Source organism: Pseudorasbora parva, chromosome 3, assembly GCF_024679245.1.
Source record: "Pseudorasbora parva isolate DD20220531a chromosome 3, ASM2467924v1, whole genome shotgun sequence".
NCBI lineage: Eukaryota > Metazoa > Chordata > Actinopteri > Cypriniformes > Gobionidae > Pseudorasbora > Pseudorasbora parva.
This window is the reverse complement of record NC_090174.1, coordinates 30,701,695-30,723,298: the sequence shown is the minus strand read 5'-3', so window position 1 is coordinate 30,723,298 and position 21,604 is coordinate 30,701,695. Positions and strand designations below refer to the sequence as shown.

The 21,604-nt window shown below is 40.6% G+C and overlaps 1 protein-coding gene across 1 annotated transcript; it reads left to right on the top strand.

Annotated features, from left to right (window-relative positions):
• The first annotated feature begins 8,323 nt into the window (after positions 1-8,323).
• Positions 8,324-9,738, top strand: LOC137071888 (uncharacterized). The gene has a single exon (XM_067440100.1). It carries the CDS (start codon positions 8,404-8,406, stop codon positions 9,532-9,534), a length of 1,131 nt encoding a protein of 376 aa, XP_067296201.1. The 5' UTR covers positions 8,324-8,403; the 3' UTR covers positions 9,535-9,738.
• The last annotated feature ends 11,866 nt before the right edge of the window (positions 9,739-21,604 follow it).

The window sequence follows — 21,604 nt, the reverse complement described above, 5'->3', positions numbered from 1 at the left end:
GAAGGCTAAAATCTCAGGGGTTTGTGCAGCTGTAGAGGAGCAATATGCAGATGGGTTTCATCCCAGGAATTAGCAGAGCTGCTCAGTTGCCCTCTCTCCATGTTGTTATTAAATCTCCCCAAGAGCTGCAGGGAGAAGTGCATTAGGAGTGCATTAAACCACTTCATGACACATTTATGGTATTTTCCTCACTTTTGATTTGTGTCCCCCCACGAGTGGAACTTCCCACCATGTGACCGCTGCTGGAGCCATGCCAATGACAGCACGAAGTGGACATATGGACACTGAGCTTCAGTAAATGGAATGAAACAATCAGATCTTTCATAGCCCTCAAAAATCAAGACCATTCCCCAAAAACAGGTGTCCAGATCTATAGTGGTGGCCCAGCACTGAAAAAGCTTTTTTCTCCATGCTTTTATCATACAGCAGCTTCAGTTTACTTACACAATAAACCACAAATATAATTCCATTTCAAATCAGTGTTGTTGTTAGTTAAACACAACAAAATCTATACAATATTTTCTGTTAAATAAAGCGGAAATAAAATAAAAATTAACTGAAAATGTTTAAGTACTAAAATAAAACAATGAATTAAAGCAATACAAAAAGGAATATAATTAATAAAAATGACTCAAACACATATACAGAATCAAAATTATTAATGTTAAAAATAAAATGAACGCTGAAATTGCATTTGGTATATTCTATTATTCAAGCAAATAGATCAAGAAAGCACAATATTACGGTTACCATTACATTAAAGAATTGTTCAGCTGGTGCTAAACTGCTTCCTGTCATTTAGGTTGATGGATGACTAAAAGCAAAAGATAGCCATGTTGTCTGGCCTTTCTTGATGCTATCATGCAAGAAGCCTCTGTAGAGCTGTTCTGAGAGAGTATCGCGTTACACCAACAGTGCCTGACAATAGATTGTGGCTGGACTGACAAGACCTTAGGGAAGATTTGATGCCCTTTGTCACCATATGGCTTCAGTCGGGACCTAAAGCATTGCATATTTACAAAATGGTTTTTAAACTAATTAAATTAAAATAGCGGCATTCATACTTTACATGGTTTTCAGTGATTTTTCTTTTAGTTTGATTATCAATATAACAGTTTAAATCATTGATTGACATTGATTTGTATTATTATTACTTATAAACTAATTGGTCAAATATGTTTAAAATTACGTTTTTAAAAATGAGCACTTTGCATGTAAAGAGTCAAAAACATTTCTTGGTCAAATGCAACGTCACCTTTTTTTCACCCCTAAACACAGCCAAGAACCAGGCATGCAGCAACATTCATGTTAGCTTAAGCTGGGTTCACACCAGGGGCGTAGCACCAAATTTTGGGCCCTGGGTACAAACCATCTTGCTGGGCTCCCGTACCATGTATGTGTATGTATAGAAAACTGACTTCTAAGGCCCCCCCCCAGGGGGGGTCAGGTGTGAAAGCAGCAATCGCACTCGGGTGCACACCAAAAAGGGACCAGACAAGTGTACCGAGACCTCCTTGAAGAGCTGGTCTCTGTACGCTTTCAAACGAACTCTGGAGCGGTTCATTTGTGGTGAGAACATGAACCTCGAACAGAACCAACTGCAAAAGTACTGATCATTTTTGGACTAAACCAGCTGCCATAGTCAGCTGCACTGACATTTTGTGCATGATATTACCTGATAGATCGTTGGCAATATTTTCGGCAGATGAGAATCAAAGTTAAGAATAATTAATCGTCTCTACATGTAGTTTTCTGGCTTTTCCTCTTCTGTTGGAATTTTCCCTCACGTAAATTATGACCAATCGAAAAGCAATTTAGGAAATACGCCATGTCCAATAAGTGATGTGGATGTTGCCATGTGCCTGCATTTTGGTTCACTTCAACTGGTTCGGACCAAAGCAATCAGTGCGGTGTGAAAAAGAACCAAAAAAGCTGATAAATGTAACAATCAGGGGCGTAGCCATCTTTTCAGAAGTGAGGGGGACAGAAATGTCGTAATACCATTTTTTTTTTTTTTTGGACCAATATAATTTATCGCATCTCTTGCTTTTAATTGGGCAAGATATCAAATACACTGCTGAACAATAACCAATAATTAATATCTATAATATTATTCTCCTATTCTCCTATTTTTTTTGCCAATTTTATGATTGGTTTATATACTACAAACACTTCTGCATTAAGACTCCATAGATTTTATGCAATGTAAAAATATATATATATATATATATATATATATATATATATATATATATATATATATATATATATATATATATATATATATTCTGATGTAACTCATCTGTTCTCTATGTGAATATATAGTAAAATGTAATTTATTCCTGTGATCAAAGCTGAATTTATCATCATTACTCCAGTCTTCAGTGATCCTTCACTAATCATTCTGATATGAGGATCTGATGATCAACACACATTTAGGATTATTATCAGTTGTGCTGCACATGGTGATGCTTAATTTTATAAACATTTGTGGTAAAATTAAAAAAGAGAGAAATTAATACTTTTATTGATCAGACATGCATTAAATTGATCACAAGTGATATTTTTAATATTACAAATTAGATAATTTATTTTATAAATGCAAATAAATGCTGTCCATTGAACTTTCTATTCATTAAAGAATCCTGAAAAATAACATGTAGGCTATCATGGTTTCCACAACATTTTGGGAACTGTTTTCAACACAGATAATAATCATAAATGTTTCTTGATTATGACATCCTCATCTGACAATGATTAGTGAAGGATCATGTGGCACTGAAGACTGGAGTAATGATGATAAATTCAGCTTTGATCACAGGAATAAATTACTATATATTCACATAGGGGAAAAAATCGGTTTTAATTTGTAATAATGTTTCAAAATATTACTGTTTTAACTATTTTCGATTACATAAATGCAGCCGTGGTGAGCAGAATACTAAACATTAAAAAAGCTGCATTATTCATATGATACTTTATTGTCAATAAATAGCCTACATTGAGATGGCTTGAAAAACACACATAAAGCATATATTGTCGCAATCGTCTGATTGTCGTCGTCACGTTTCATCACTCATAACGATTGTTTTCCTTCAGCTGCAGCTCCAGCTTGACAGGGTATTACGAATCCACTTTTGGACTTTCTGTAAGAGCGCCCTCCTCATATTAAGATTCGGAAAAAATTACAGGTCATGCATAGATAATTTTTTGTCTCTGAATTTAAATCTTGATGTATTCACATTGGTTTCTATGTAAATACACTTGCCCCTGACATCAAGAAGCGCGCTGTCAACCGAGTTTAGAGAAGGCTGTCGTTAGCGTCCCTGTTAACTTGTCCGCCCCCAACACCGGTTCGAATCCCGCTCGGAGCGGGTCGACTAGGAACGGTGAGACCTAGTAAAAGTGCGGGGGACGAAAATACATTTTATTAAAAGTGAGGGGGACACGTCCCCCGCGTAATCTACGCCCATGTAACAATGTATAATTGTTTGCCCTTGGTTTGGACCAAATAACCAAACTAGAGATGTGAAAGCACCCTAAGACACATTTTAAGAATCGTAAAACATTCCTCTGATCCTTTCCCAAAACATCTTTGTCGTTGGTCTTCGATCCATTAATGACCATTGTGATCAAATCGGACCTGACGAAATTCTGACAATAACAGAAGTCACAGTCCTGCAGTGCGAGTTCTATTTCAACCGTCAAGTCAAAAACCAACAGGAGCGCAGAACCTAATGACACAATTGGTAGACAACAACAAACCACCACTTACTCCACACACGTCATCTTTTTCCCCCTATTTAGTTTTTGACAATTCAAAATTGACTTTACTTTACTTACTAGTCACCATTGTAAATGCAGCTCAGTCACTGAACGCTCACAGATTGATGTGCATCCATTTTAAACACGTCTTGACTGCCATACAGTCTGAGATTTAAGACAACTGAGAGACCCTTTACAGCGAGATCATGAGTGTACAGTCTGACAAGCAACAGTCGTAAAGGACTATTATAAATCGTGCAGTGTGCACCAGGCTAATTATCAAGATTTTGCAGATGGCACTGGCTTTTTCATTAGACATTCATTTAGATATGTACACTTGGAAAAACACTGGTCAGGATATCCATTATTCGGCTTCATTTTCAGGCCAAGGTCAAGAGTAATATGAAAATAAATGCAAAAAAACACAAGGAGCTTGAAGTGGAGCATTTTTTGATCTCTCCCCATGCCGGGTCTCTTGTCATGGTAGAAATAGCCACAAGCCTTTGGTTCTTCCTCTCCCTTTCATTCTGCAGTTGTTCAGAGGCTTCTTAAGGCTTTTGGAGGTAATGAATACCTCTTGAGCGAGTCGAGAATCTCCTCCATTTACTGTTGATTGTGTCTGCGGAGGTACATATGAAGTACCGTCAAATTACATGCTGTGTTATACATATTGAGCTGCATGCAGAATCTCTGTATGCCCCTTCAAATGCAGAGGGAGCTGATTTTAAGACAAGGTCTGCTCTTGCTCGAGTTTATTCAGCCCCAAATCCTTTGACTGGATTACTGTTATTAGAGTCGTGGCCACGCACGCTGTGATTGAGAGCTAATCTACAGAATCGCAGCAGGAGGAAACACAAAGAACAAGAGGAGTGATGTCTAATCAAGCCGTTGTACCTGCAGGTTACGACCACATACACTAGGATTTAAAATAGCTCTTCAGTTACATAGAATACGTATATCTCTTGATCACTGCTATTTGAGCATATAGATGTAGAGTGCCATTCTAGTTTTGCTATTATGTTTTTCTTCTTTAAAAATGAGAAAATCAACCAGTCAACAATATCATTGAGTACAGTCAGCACAATATCTCCACCAATGATTGATTCAACACAATCACAAAAACAAAAACTGGTTCTACATCGCTGCAATCCATATTTTATGTTATATACGAACGCACACAAAACAATATTTTTAACAGTGCAAAACAATAAAACTAAGGTAAGTCTCTAACAAAAAGTAAGCGTACAAGCCTTTTTCTTATCTGATTGATGGGAGTGTGACTTTTGTCCAATGGGATTTTAGTGTAGGTGGGGCTACTCAGCACGCCGTAAAAAACAACGTGATCTCACGATAATACTGTCAATTTTTAAGTAAAATGTGGTTTGAACATTTACTTACGTTTTATTTACATTTACACTCACACATAACGTACAATACTTAAGTATTGACAACAGCACTAAAAATGTTAAAAATGTACGTATCCGTGTGAATGTGCAGCAGTTCTCATGCATTAATATTAAAATCAATAATGTTGTAATAATATAATAATGTAATCATTAATGTGGCATTAATGTTTTGATTCTATAGTATTTAATTGTTATATAAATGCTTTCAGTCCATTTATTAAATGCAGTTTAATCATCTACTTACTGTAATATTTATTCTATGCAGTGACTGACAATAGGCTACTCTCATAAAACAGACCACAACACAACATAAATTAACAAAATACTTTTTAAAAATTTTGTTTAGTGTAATCCAAATCTTTAAATCCATATGTTTGCAAGGAACAGATCCAAATCAAGCCCCATTATCCAGTGATCGTAATCTCCATTCTAAGCAGCCACTTTAAATGTCAAATCCTGCGCTTTACTTTTTATGAATTAAAACTTTGTTTCTTTTAAATTGCGCATTCAAGCAGCGTTACAACATGTTTTACGCCAGTGGTACTAAATGATGTTTCTTAAAAAACTAAGTTCGGGAGAAGCACGTGCAAATGATCTACCTAATCATGATGTCATTCCAACCAGCTGTCAACAATCAGTAATCATCATGTCTACCAATCAGCTCAAGTAGAGGATCACATAAATAGCCAGTCAACTCACCAATGTTCCTTGACAAAGTTTGCAGCATTCTGGCAGGTCACTTTTTCTACCCACGCTGTCAACATGGCTCCACATGCTGCTTGAAGCTATGCTACAATGCTAAAAAACTTTCCTTACAAATTCCTAAGCTACCTAAAGCCCCTTTTGGCCGATTTTCATCAGCATTCTTTCAAACCAATGGCTCCTCAACATCACGGTAAAAGAATTCCTGTTTTTTCCAAAGTGTAATGTGGTCTTTGCCACAATTCAATCAATGAGGAGTCAATTGTTTGAGCAGCGCTCAGACACTGTATAGAGTGCACACTGCACAGACTTGCAGCAGGACAGCTACAACAGCTCCTGTCCCAAGAAATAGAAATGTATCTTAAATAACATAGTTCCGGCACGCATCAAGCTTTGTTGTGATCTTGCTGCCTCTGTGTACAACAGACAGAAACTTGTCACACACAAAGTGCATTTGCCGTGGTGATAAACAATAAATTTACTCGCTCGCAAAGCGAATGAATGTATCGTGAGGCTAAGTAACTTAAATGTTGACAATACAGCATAATGATTATTTAAGCCATCTTATATTTTGGAGACAGAAACATACATCACATCTTCCTAATTGTGATTAAACTTTTGAATGTGGCGCCGTGTTGCGTTCAGAATATTACAGTTTCAGAGCATTTACAATCAATGTATGGCGCCAAGTTCTTATGAACCAGGACTGTTTTCTTTATTGTGATTATATTGTAATGTTGTATGCTAAATTTAATAAGAGTTAGACCCAAATGGGTCTCTTTCAAAATAAGAGTCCCATTATGGTTTTACAAACATGCTTTTCCATTTTGTTCCATCTAACTTTTTCTCCACCACAGAAGCAGTGATGTTCCATCTTCTCCCATAGGAGCTCAGTTTCTCTGGCTAATTTCTCCTCTGCCATAACAGTGCTATTCTCTCTGCTCCCACAGGAGCTCAGTTTTCTGGCTAATCTTTTTCTCCTCCGCGCCACAGCAGCACTGTTATCTCTGCTCCCGCAGGAGCTCAGTTTCTCCGGCTATTTTTCTCCTGTGCCACAGCAGTGCTGTTCTTTCTGCTCCCACAGGAGCCCAGTTTCTCTGGCTAATTTCGCCAGTATCCATAACAGTGTGTTTCCTTTTGCTCCCACAGGAGCTCAGTTTCTCTGGCTAATTCCTCCAGTGTCCATAACAGTGTGTTTCCTTTTGCTCCCACAGGAGCTCAGTTTCTCTGGCTAATTCCTCCAGTGTCCATAACAGTGTGCTTCCTTCTGCTCCCACAGGAGCTCAGTTTTTCGGGCTAATCTCTTCTCCACTGCTGTAGCAGTGCTGTTCCCTCTGCTCCCACAGGAGCTCAGTTTATCTGGCTAACCGTTTTTCCACTGCTCCCACAGGAGCTCAGTTTTTCTGGCAAACCGTTTCTCCACTGCTGCAAGCAGTGCAGTTCCCTCTGCTCCCACAGGAGCTCGGTTTCTCTGGCTAACTGTTTCTCCACTGCCAAAACAGTGTTGTTCTTTATGCTTCCGCAGGAGCTGAAGAAAATTGGTCCTACCCATTGCAATGTTTGAGAAATGAAATTTATCCATCTGACGAAGATCCTCTACAGCATTCCACAGCTGCAAGGAGCACCACAACCCAACAAGACACCGTGACTGAATCTCCAGCAACACAGCGTGGCCGTCGGCCCAGCCGAGCCACATCCCGTACACCGAGACGCAGAGGCTTGCCATCGCCTCCACCTTCAAGACATCCACCATCTCCAGCTTCCTCCTACTCCTCAGTACAACCTACGATTCCAGCAATAGAGAAATGGACCGTACTAGGGTTAAGACAAGTGCTAATCAGTGTCGAGGATAATTTTTCCAGAAGAATTAATAAAGCCAAATTATACAACCTGTACGTGTCACTTCAAGCAGCTTCTCCATCTCCAAAATCCACTCCACCTTCCAAAACTACAAACAGATCAAGGAAACATAAGGATCCGAACTCACGCTCTCAAAAGACCCCTTCTCCCACAGAATTGGTTCTTCCTCGAGCACCAGGCCACTGCAGCAGGCCCTCAGCTAGCCCGGGCCGCGCCCCAGTTCCAGCCACCGCTGCCATCGTCACCGCCACCCAGCACAACTCATCTCTCTGCTCCGCCGAGCCAGAGACCGTGGGTGTTTTCCAGCATTGCACCCCAGGCTACAATACCAGTTTCCTCTGCCCCAGGCAATCCTTTAAGCGTAAGTACGCTTCCGCCAGCAGCTCAAGCTTTGTATCACAGCCTTTTCCTGTCACTTTTTCTAACCCCTTCCCTTGGCCTGCAGCCCCACCATCAAACTCTAGCGCGAGGCTGCCTCCGCTAGCGGTGCGGCCCAGCAGCTTTTTGTCCTCCTTAGCTTTCCTCTTTCCCCTTTTCCCATTCCTTCTTTGTCGGGGACCGACTGAAACGAGAGGTTGCCTCCGCAAGCGGTTTTCGGCCCCTGGTTTTCTATCTGCCTAACACTTTTTCCCAAACTAGTGCTCCATTCACCCTGTTTTCTGCAACACAGATGCCCTTCCCGCCGAATTCTACAGCCTTGGAACTGCCCCCTGTCGCCAGCAACATTAGAGCACAGATCCTCACAGAAATTCAGGCTGTTGGCGCCAGAGGCGGACCCATTCCCATTCCCAACCCCAGTACCAAAGTATTGAGAGCTAATATTCCCATAAACCACCCATTGAGACCCCTCATTGACGCTTCTCTCAATTCCATCCTTCAAGCTGTTTCCCCCAGAACCCTTCAATCCTACCTAACTGCATGGAAGTGTTTCAAGTATTTTCACTCCATATACAAGCTGAATTTTCCAGATTATTCTTCGCTTACCATCACTTCATTCATATCTTATCTCAACAGCACCAAGAACCTCCAAGTCAGCTCCATCAAGGGTTATCTAAGCGGAATTCAATTTTTTCACAAACTTGCGTTTGGTCTGCCCTCTCCAGAAATATCCAATTCACAAACATCCATGCTCATCAAAGGCATCCAAAAGACTCAACCCACCCACCCAGACGCCAGACAACCAATAACTCTAGATATACTTACCAAATGTATCTCCACCCTCCGCCGAGGATACCACTACACCAATACTGCCCGCACTCTGGATGCAATGTTCATATTGGCTTTCTTCGGTTTTCTCAGAAGCTCAGAAATTACCATCACATCCACCTTCAACCCAAAGCTTCATCCTACAATTTCAGACCTAGCAGTGCTAGATAACGAAACAATCTCTTACTTCATCAAACAAAGCAAGACGGACCAAATGAAAAAAGGGCATTCCATTTACATTTTCAACCTTCCATCACCAATCCAGCCGTATCAATCCCTTTTAGCCTACCTTCATTTCAGAAGTTCGCAGACTAAACTTTTCTCTGAACCACTCTTCACAGACGATGCTAACCGCCCTGTCACACGTTTCTGGTTCCAAAAACACCTCAAGTCTATACTGATTCTATCCGGCATCTCAGCAGACAACTTTTCTAGCCATTCATTCCGCATAGGTGCAGCAACCACAGCTGCTCAAAAAGGTCTCTCCCAGCACCAGATCCAAAAACTTGGTCGCTGGTCGTCAGAGGCTTTCAAGAGCTACATCCGCTCCAATCGCTCCCACATCAAAGAAGCCCAACAGACCCTCATCAGCTAAAATTGTTTCAGCTTCAGCTTTTTTCCATACACTCAATCCTACAGGACCACCACATCCGCTCCATTTCAACATCACCAAATTCACTAAGTGAATCAATAATATTCACTGCCGTAGCAGCATCTCTCCAGTTACTCCCGCAGGAACCCACCTCAAATTTCCACTGCCGCAGCAGTGTTATCTCCTTCGCTCAAACAGAAGCTCAGTTTTTCCATCCAGCCGGCTCTCACTGCCACAGCAGTGTTATCTCCTCCGCTCTCACAGAAGTTCAGGATTCTCCATCCAGCTGGCTGTCACCGCCGCAGCAGTGTTAACTCCGCTCAAACAGAAGCTCAATCCAGCTGGCTCCCACTGCCGCAGCAGTGTTAACTCCTCCGCTCCAATAGAAGCTCAGTATTCCCCATCCAGCTGGCTGTCACTGCCGCAGCAGTGTTATCTCCTCCGCTCAAACAGAAGCTCAGTTTTTCCATCCAGCCGGCTCTCACTGCCACAGCAGTGTTATCTCCTCCGCTCTAACAGAAGCTCAGTATTCCCCATCGAGCTGGCTGTCACTGCCGCAGCAACGCTATCTCCTCTGCTCTAACAGAAGTTCAGGATTCTCTATCCAGCTGGCTGTCACCGCCGCAGCAGTGTTAACTCCGCTCAAACAGAAGCTCAGGATTCTCCATCCAGCTGGCTCCCACTGCCGCAGAAGTGTTAACTCCTCCGCTCCAATAGAAGCTCAGTATTCCCCATACAGCTGGCTGTCACTGCCGTAGCAGTGTTATCTCCTCCGCTCAAACAGAAACTCAGGATTCTCCATCCAGCTGGCTCTCACTGCCGCAGCAGTGTTACCTCCTCCCCTCTAACAGAAGCTCAGGATTCTCCATCCAGCTGGCTGTCACTGCCACAGCAGTGTTATCTCCTCCGCTCCAATAGAAGCTCCGTATTCCCCATCCAGCGGGCTCTCACTGCCGCAGCAGTGTTATCTCCTCCGCTCTAACAGAAGCTCAGGACTCTCCATCCAGCTGGCTGTCACTGCCGCAGCAGTGTTATCCCCTCCGCTCTAACAGAAGCTCCGTATTCTCCATCCAGCCAGCTGTCACTGCCGCAGCAGTGTTATCTCCTCCACTCCAATAGAATCTCAGTATTCCCCCATCCAGCTGGCTCTCACGGCCGCAGCAGTATCTCCTCCTCAGTTCTAACAGAAGCTAAGCTTTCCATCCAGCTGGTTCTCACTGCCGCAGCAACGTTATCTCCTCTGCTCTAACAAAAGCTCCGTATTCTCCATCCAGCTGGCTGTCACTGCCGCAGCAGTGTTATCTCCTCCGCTCTAACAGAAGCTCCGTATTCTCCATCCAGCCGGCTGTCACTGCCGCAGCAGTGTTATCTCCTTCGCTCCAATAGAATCTCAGGATTCCCCATCCAGCTGGCTCTCACTGCCGCAGCAGTATCTCCTCCGTTCAAACAGAAGCTAAGCTTTTCCATCCAGCTGGTTCTCACTGCCGCAGCAGTGTTATCTCATTCGCTCCAGCAGAAGCCCAGTTTCTCCAACCGACTTTTACTGCAAACAGTGTCATCTCCTCCGCTCCAACAGAAGCCAGTTCCTCCACCCAAAGCCTCCACTACCACAGCAGTGATACCGCCTCAGCTCCCGCAAGAGTTCCGTTTTTCCATTCAACTTGCTCGCACTGCCGCAGCAGTGATCTCTCCATATTTCCGCAGGAGTTGAGGTTCTACTTCCAACCCGGGGGTTTCAAAAAACAAGTTAAAACGGCTCGTCCCCACGGCTGCAGCAGTATCGACAACTCCGCTCTCGCAAAGCCCGATACTCCACCGAAACTCGTTTCAATACCACAGCAATGTCGCCATCTCCTTTCCCATAGGAGCCCAATCGTCCATACAAATGGTTCGTTTGGATAGTTGGAAAGCAAGTTGAAACGTCTCGTATCTTTGCTGCAGCAGTTACAGTCAATTCCGCTCCCGCAGGAGCTCTGATACGCCCTCCAAAACCCGTTCCACTGTCTCAGCAGTCTCACCGTTCCCTTACAGAGAGCCTAATTCTCTGTACAACTGGGTCTTTGGATAGTTTGGGAAAGCAGATTCAAAGGGCTCATCTCCACTGCCAGCAGTATCACCAACCTCACTCCTGCAGGAGTTCTGTTCCTCCATCCAAACTAGTCCCACCACCACAGCAGTGTCATCTTCTCAACTCCTACAGGAGCCTAATTCTCTGTACAGCCAGCCCATTGGATACGTTCGAAAGCATGCTGAAACAGCTCGTCTCCACTGCCACAGCACTGCTATCTCCTCCCGCCTACAAGCAACCACCCCCAGCTGACTACCAACGAGTTTCACCCGTCTGATACCACGACCACCAAAACCTCAGAAAATAATGATCAAAGATCTCCCGATCCAGTAACTAACCCCCCTTCGATCGGCACAGCACCAGTTCATGCTCTGCAACTTTTGGGGGGCACCAACATCATTTACTGGCTGCTGTCCTATGCTAGTAGCAATTTTTTGGGGGAGTACTCTGGGTTCGGGCCAAATACCGAGCTCGGAGCCCTCTCCTCGGACAGCACGCCAAATACGCATACTATTTATTCTATCTGAATTATTTGTAAGTGTGAACTCGTGAAATGATGTTTCTTAAAAAACTAAGTTCGGGAGAAGCACGTGCAAATGATCTACCTAATCATGATGTCATTCCAACCAGCTGTCAACAATCAGTAATCATCATGTCTACCAATCAGCTCAAGTAGAGGATCACATAAATAGCCAGTCAACTCACCAATGTTCCTTGACAAAGTTTGCAGCATCCCTCCACCACCCCTTCTACCTCACACGCACCTGGTTAACTTTCCTAACCAGAAATACGGGGGGAGTACTCTGGGTTCGGGCCAAATACCGAGCTCGGAGCCCTCTCCTCGGACAGCACGCCAAATACGCATACTATTTATTCTATCTGAATTATTTGTAAGTGTGAACTCGTGAAATGCTCATTAGCTCTCGTCTGCTTCGTCACAGATTGTGACATGTCGTGGTTTAGTAAAGTTTTGTAAAGTTGTAAAGTTCTTTGTAAAGTTCTAGGCAAAATCATGGCAAACTGCCTAAGTGCGAGGAATTGCGGTAGCTAGATGTAAACAAAGCATGGGGGACTGTACAGGGGTTATGCACATTTACAATCACCAAAGGTGCTTACTCGTTGCTTATTTTTCACAACCCGTTCTCACTCCCAAGGCGTCAAAATCCGAAGCATAGTCAAGTGCCTTCCGCGTCACAATTAAGACGCTAAAGGTGCCCCTGGGCGTCATTTTGCGACGCGCTGGGTGCTCCATTCATTACAATGATAAACCTTTAGCGTCATAAACAGACGCATTTAATTATTTGCGTTTATAAAAGCAGACATGATTTTATTAATATTTAAAGGCTACTTTTATATTTTGGAGCAACTAACTCCACTCCTACCCTAAACCTACCCATATTTAAACAATATAAAACACATAACAGGCAAATAAATGTACAGTCACAGGTATTTATTGCAAAAACTGACCAAGCAGTATAAAAGTATTAACTCATGTTGCATTCCAAGTCTTCTGAAGTCATACGATGTCTTCATGTGAAGAACAGAGTCGATCTTGATGTTTTAATCGCTGAAATGATGATCCCGCTGCCCCGTGAACGAACTCATTCATATCTCACTCAAATAATTCAAAAGACTCCTGAGCATGACGCAATCGGTCACAAGACACACGAGAGCCAATGACATTTTACAATCAATGCTGACGTAATGACGCAATTGGTCACAAGACATACGAGAGCCAATGCAATTTCACTATGAAATCTCACGTAACCGGCGCCAATATTTGAAATTTGATTGTGTTTGTTGATGTTCTTCTGCGGATGGAGATGCTGATCGCTTTTGGGGATTTTCTTCATACAAAATCAATCGTTTGGCCTCGGAAAACTTGGATTATTTAACTTTTTTGAATAACTCGTGGATGCAGTCGTATTTTATATCCTGTGTTTTATATCATGTTCAGACAAATGAATTATATCATGTTAAGCATGTCTAAATAGCGTAAATAAAATAAATGTAAATAAAATTATGCTTGCTGATTAAATTGAAAAACACACTCCAACATGTCATAATGGCAAAATTATAAACTAATACAATTTCACCATGACGATAACATTACTAATACCTAGCGCGTCTGTGTATGACGCCAAAGGTTTCTCACTGAAATGAATGGAACACCCAGCGCGTCGAAACATGACGCCTTGGGGCACCTTTAGCGTCTTTATTGTGACGCGGAAGGCACTTGACCATGCTTCGGTTTTTGACGCCTTGGGAGTGAGAATGGGTTGTTTTTCAAGGAAACAGAGGAGAAAAATGGCACATAAGGCAAGAGAAGCGGTTATACCATGTTATGTGTATATTTGGAAATGATTTTTAGTATTTGGTACTGCACCCACAGGGGCACCATTTTTGTTTCGCAGGCTTTTTTGTTTTTTTTGTTTCAGCATATTTGTCTTTGAAAGTTATGTATTAATACCTATGTATTAACACCTATGTATTAACAATGAGACCGGGCTGAAAAAACCAACAAACAAGCAAAACGTAGTGACAAGCGATTTCTATCTCTTTATCATAGCACCGGCCATAGTTACACATGGTTACAAAAACTCAATTTAACACAGAAGATTATCATTTGTTGCTTTATTAATATTTATCTGCTTAAAGCTGCACTATGTCCTTTTTCCATCCGCTAGAGGGCGCCTGTTCAAAACAAAGGCGTAGTTTGATGACATATGGTCTTCACCTCACAGCCAGAGGGAAAGAATCGGAATAGGACTCGGGCAGAAATCATGTTCATGGATGCGATTATTAATGTTACTCCAGTATGTATTCGAGCAGGACCGAGTGTTGAGGAGCTGAGCAAGGCAGCTGGAGGGATTGTTACACAAACACACGGCTCACAAGCAGTGGGACCTTTATTATGACGGGCTACAGTCGCGGGCGCTATTTCCGGTCATGACTATGAGATAGCAGCTCTGTTTATCATATTAGATACATTTAAGTGTGTTTAAAATGATGTTATGATGTTACTCTGTGCGTTCGCTCAGCGGCTACTGAGACACTTGTTCACACTGCTTGTTCACAAGAGTAAAGCGTTTCTGCACAATAAAAAACAGAAACCGAGGGTAACGCAGATATTATGCAATTGACAGGCGATTATTTATTATACAATTATGCAATTGATTATTTAAAATAGCAATTTTCTCACAATTGACAAATAGTTGGAAACATATTGTAAGAACTCAACTGAACAATATATAACACTGGCCTAGTGTTTTTTTTTCAATTATATTTTACTGCAAAAATACTACATAGTGCACATTTAAGCTAACTGAAACATTATGCATTTTTGTATCACATCGTTATAAGGCACTTTGCCTTATAAGGAGATTGCTTAATAGATAACTGAAACATTACATAATACAGGAATGGTCCATGACACCTTATTTCGTAAATAAAAAAGTATATCCTACATATGGTTCATTGAGTAGGCTATGGATTCCCAGTGTTTAAATTCCTAGTCTGACTTTCAGATCTTCCTGTCCCTTTCCCATACAAATCATGTCATAAGACTGCATAGGATGCTAAATTGTGTCTTCTTTTCCAAAAGCTTTTTGTCCAGCTCACTGATCTTCAAATCCTATATCCTGCAAAGTGCATAAGGGCATGCAGGGGTCAAACATTGGTCTTCTGCGAATGACATATTCTAGTTTGAGCACTGACCCAAATCTCACCACCAACATCTCACTCAGTGGGGCCAGTCACAGCTGCTCAAGAATACAGTTTTTTTTTTAAAATAAATAAAAAAACCCAAATACAGAGTAAAACTGGCATGTATCCAGTCTGCCTGTTTCTTAGAGAGTAAGCTAAGCCATTCTCAATCATTTGTAGCTAAACCATACAACTAAATCATAAATATTTTAATTATTTGCAGACATTTATTGCAGATATATTAAATGTGAAATAACCTGACCTTGAAGACAGAGATTAATGGCGACATTGATGTATTTGGTCTCAAATGTTTTAAGTTGATTGTGTGAAAGGGTTTGCACTGGCACTTGAGGGTTTCGGAAATGATCTGGACAAAGCTTTTGATACTCTAATCTGCTTTAAACGGCCATTGTCTGGAGCGTATTAGATTTATCACTGTATGTGCAGATGTTCCATTGTATTTATTCTTCACTAACAAACATGCAGCTGTTAAAACTGATGGTAATATGGAAAAGTATGTAGCAGCATCTCCACACACTCTCTTATTCAGATAAAACCCATTTGGTGAGTTGGTACTGTACAAATATCTGGGGGGAAAAATTAGCAAAAGGTGTTACAATTATCCCTGCTCTCTCATACTGCAGTGCACTGATATGCATACCAAGACCCAAAATGCAAAGTTGTAGTCTGAACTGCACTAAAGCACTAACCTAGCAACAGAAAAAAGAAAAACAGTGACAAACATATATAGCCTGACATGACTGCTGCAGTCTACAACCGTTCAGCGCTCAGAGAAAAGCCTGCTGTTTTGTGCATGAAATTTGACGAAAGAGGTCCATCAAGGTTTCAAGGTCAGAAAGTCTAGAGTTGGTGAGCCATTCTTTTTCTCATTAAGAAACTGTTACAAGAGAGCAAGGCTAAAAATGCTCTCTATATCCGTCACGCCGTCTGGGTGAGTCCTGGTAACCAGGCGTCTTCAAATACAGCAGATGGCAGTATTACTCTTGTGCTCTACATATTTTAAATATAACTTTAATTCCAATTCTCTTTCACACAAAAATTATTACATCACAGAGACAAGAAGCTTTGCTCACTGACAGAATTACTCTCAGTGAAGAAAAACGGAAAAGCAAGAGAGGAGGTTCAGAGGTGAGACAGTGTTGTTCTGTATGTAAACAAGATTACTCCATGATCTCTTCATGACAATGATGATCTCTTTATTTGGAAGTAATATGGACAAAGGGAAAGGAACAGAGCATGTAATTTGGAGGCAGAGGTAAAATGTGTACTTCCGGATAAGTACCCAAATGATGAAAAGTGCATCAAGTGCTTCTCAGTAGCAGCCAGTAAAAATTAAAGCTTTCAAACTGCATTCTATATATTTTCCTCCACATAATAAGAATATGACTGTGAAATGCACATAGGCCTGCACATTTTCATTTGAAACGATCTTTAGAATTTATTTGCGGAACAGCAGTACCTTGTTGAATAAACAAGTATAAAAACAGTATCATGTGGAATCATCTCAAATCTTGCGCTTTTTGCAGTATCCTATAACAATGGACCAAAATGTATTTTACATTAATTCCATAACATTATCAAGATTGGAAAACACTTAAAGGGTTAGTTCTCCCAAAAATGAAAATTATTTAATGAATTGCTCACCCTCATGTCGTTGGACACCCGTAAGACCTTCGTTCATCTTCTGAACACAAATGAAGATATTTTTGTTGAAATCTGATGGCTGAGAAAGGCTTCAGATAGGCCTCCATTGGCATTTAGTACATTCCCACTCACAAGACCCATAAAGGCATTAAAAACATTGAAACAAAGTCCATAATTTTACAAAGCGACGAAAAAAGTTATTGTTCGCACAAAAATCGAAATAATGACCTTATCCTTTATCGCGGATAAAGTCATTAGTTTGATTTTTTTTTGCGCACAAAAACTATTCTCATCGCTTCGTAAAATTATTGTACAGCCACTGTAGTGAGTATCTTCATTTGTGTTCCGAAACTGAACGAAGGTGTTACAGGTGTCCAATGACATGAGGGTGAGTAATTCATGAAACAATTTCCATTTTTGGTGAACCCTTTAAGTCAAATGATAATTTTACATAATAAGCAGTGTCAACTGTAAATGACACCCATTTGCTATCCTACTGTATAAAATGCACAAGTACATTTCAAGAAAGCATTTGACTTGGTGCCCAGGTTTAGTGCATAAACTAAACAAAACATAGAATGTTTTAGCATTGAGATTTTACAATTATCCTCAGCAGCTACTATGCAGTACACAACGTTAGATGATAGCATACAAATCATAAGTGGCATCTAAAAACAACAAACAACCAAAAATCTGCAACACCAAATCCCACCTGCTCAATGCGCTCTTTTCTGAAAGTGCACTGTGCAGGACCATTTCGCCAAGTGGCTCTGTGAATCTTATCTGGCGCTTTCCTCTCTTTAAAAGAGCATAGAGTGTTGTGCCAGCCAGACACTTCAAACCTGTGTCAGAAATATGCATTTACAGTTCATTATCGTCTGTAGCAGATACAGTAATCAGTGCTGCCATGGAGCCTGCTAGATATTTCACGGTGTTGTGTGTAAACTGTTGACAATGACTTGTGAAAGCCAACATTTCAAATGAAAAATAGACTAATTCTGCAAAATGTGAAAACTAGTCAAAATTCATATTCTAATATATAAAAAATAAATAATAAATTATATCATAATGTGTGGTATTTCTTAAAACCAAATAAGTAAAAAAATAATTCAATAACAATCAGCTGACCTTTCTAATTATTTTTATTTGCATTGATCTCCTTTTTGCATGGCCTATGCCTCATCAATAGATGCAAGCATAAACTGTTTTGAAATCCAATTGAAGCTTGTAGTACGGCTGCAAAACCATGACCATAAAACCTTTTTCTCACAGGCTTCAATATAGAAAGACCCTCCCACACTGCTGTGCATTTTAAGATGCACCACATCTCAAGTGTTTGTGGATTTTTGAAAGAAACACACCAGAGGCCAAGATACAAACAGATAAAATATTGGAATATGTCTTTGTAATTTTTTGTGTTTGCTCAGACACAGCTGGGCATGATCCACGCCTGCATCGCTAAAGGCAGATGTCATGCTCTTAATTTAATTCTGTCTAAATTGTTCCAAAAAATGAAAGAAAAGTGCAGTAATTTGCTCATACTTCTGTATACATGAATCTGCTCTCTTCAAAGACAACAAAATGCCATCAAATGAAGATTGGTGGCTTATAATAAAGCCATTTTCCACAATGAAGTAATTTTCAGATGGAGACCAAAACCAGGACAATTTTCTTTGACAAGACAATGTATTGCTTCATGCACATTTCTTGTTGACTATTCAGGGCTGTGGGGAAAATAGTGGAGGCAATAATTTTGTCCATGTGGGGTCATCTGTAGTACACTCAAGTAATTATGGGGATGCAGCAGAGGTTGGATGCCTGAGAGCTGGCCAGACTTTGATCGTATGTGATCGCAAGAATCGCAAGCCATTTTTCTGAAACACAAGATAAAGGAACAAGTCTTTTTATGTGCACTGTACAACAGGACCATTTACAGTTACAAATCTCTACTCCACTAAGGCATCGTTTATCAATAGGTTGTTGATAATTTCACACACTGTCTTCGTCATTCTGGATTTTATTTAAGACCACTGGGATCTCTATGCAGCAGCAAGCTGATCGACACAATGACACATATTTAAGGAGCAATAACATTTCAACAATCTATCCCTTTCTTTAAATAGTGACACCTCTTGAACTGATGTATCCATGGTAGCCATGCATCTTAACACACAACAATAATGACACATTTTTATGTCATACTTTTTAATCTTTTAAGCCTTTTTAAAAAGATGTAGGCATTCCATCAAAGTAAACAATCTTTAATAAATTATTCATATTTCATATTATATTCACTTGAAATATGTAAGTATTATTCAAATCAATCTATCCAGTTATAAAGGTTTAATTTTGCAATTATAAAAAATGCACTATTCATTATGTGTTACTGAGAAACTTAAAATATATATATATATATATATATATATATATATATATATATATATATATATATATATATATATATATAGATATATATATATACAGTGAGGAAAATAAGTATTTGAACACCCTGCTATTTTGCAAGTTCTCCCACTTAGAAATTATGGAGGGGTCTGAAATTGTCATCGTAGGTGCATGTCCAATGTAAGAGACATAATCTAAAAAAAAATAAAAATCCAGAAATCACAATATGATTTTTTACAGACTGATCTCATGAAATGGCGTATGTATGAGACGCCAATTTGAATGCCATTTTGGCGTGCTATCAAGACACATAATCGCTGCAATGTTTATCAACACTGTTTCATTCTACTCCCTTACACTGCCCCTAACCCTAAACCTACCCATCTCACACACACACTCACACACACTCACACACACACACACACACACACACACACACACACACACACACACACACACACACACACACACACACACACACACACACACACACACACACACACACACACACACAGCCCTTAAACTTACCCATCAGAAACATTCTGCATTTTTACATTTAAAAAAAAAAAATAATTTAGTATGTTTATATAAATCCATTTACCTCGTGGACACACACTCTCTCACACACACACACACAACCAGACACATTTTGAACACGTAACTCAAACTCTTCACTAAACCTACCGGTTTGTGTATTATAAAAAACAGGATATAACAGACAGATACAACTGCAGGCACAATTTATTCAGAAAGTACAAATATCCCAAGTGTTCCGAGGCCAAACAATTGATTTGTGTGAAGAAAATCTCTAAAATGCGGTCAGAACGTCGAGTCCATCTGCCAAAGATTAATAATACATTTCAAATATTGCTGCCGGAAGAAACGTCAGGTCGTGTGTCTCGTAACCAATTGCGTCATTACGTCAGCTTTGATTGTAAAATGCCGTTGGCTCTCGTGACCAATTGCGTCATTACGTCAGCTTTGATTGTAAAATGCCATTGGCTCTCATGTGTCTCGTGACCAATCGAGTCATTCTAAACTTGCCGTGTGTTTCATTTGAATCAGAAATATTAATGCGTGCGTGTTCTGTTCACAAAAGGGCCCGATCATCATTTCAACGACTAAAACATTAAGATCAACTTTGTTCTTCACATGAAGATATCGTATGACTTCAGAATACTTGGAATGCAACATTAGTTAATACTTTTATACAGTTTTTTTGGTCAGTTTTTGCAAAAAATACACGTTACTGTTCATTTATTTGCCTGTTACGCGTTTTATATTGTTGAGAGTGGGTAGGTTTAGGGTAGGAGTGGAGTTAGTTGCTCCAAAATATAAATTTAGGCTATAAATATTAATTCTGTGAGATCAGGTTGGCAGAATCACACGGCATAGAGATGATGGTTCGTATAGGCGTAGACATACACGCAGAATCACACATCGTAGACATACACATTCTGGTCTGTCGCTAATAAACACTGAGTTTGAGCTCCCTCCAAAGATTCTCTATTGGGTTTAAGTCTGAAGACTTGCCAGAACCTTGATATGCTTCTTACAGAGCCACTCCTTGGTTATCCTGGCTGTGCTTCGGGTCTTTGTCATGTTGGAAGACCCAGCCTCGAACCATCTTCAATGCTCTAACTGAGGGAAGGAGGTTGTTCCCCAAAATCTTGCAAAACATGGCCCCAGTCATCCTCTCCTTAATACAGTGCAGTCGCATTTTCAGAAAAACACCCCCAAAGCATGATGCTACCACCCCCATGCTTCACAGTAGGGATGTTGTTCTTGAGACTGTACTCATCATTGACAATCAAATGGTCATTGGCAAACTTAAGACGGGCCTGGACATGTGCTGGTTTAAGCAAGGGAACCTTCCGTGCCATGCATGATTTCAAACCATGACGTCTTACTGTATTACCAACAGTGACCTTGGAAACGGTGGTCCCAGCTCTTTTCAGGTCATTGACCAGCTCCTCCTGTGTAGTTCTGGGCTGATTTCTCACCTTTCTTAGGATCATTGAGACCCCACAAGGTGAGATCTTGCATGGAGCCCTAGTCCAAGGGAGATTGACAGTCATGTATAGCTTCTTCCATTTTCTAATGATCTTTGATCTTTCATGATCTTTGATCTTTCAGAACCTGCAAAATAGCAGTGTTTAAATACTTTCCTCACACACACACACACACACCTAAAGGATTATTAGGGATACCATACTAATACTGTGTTGACCT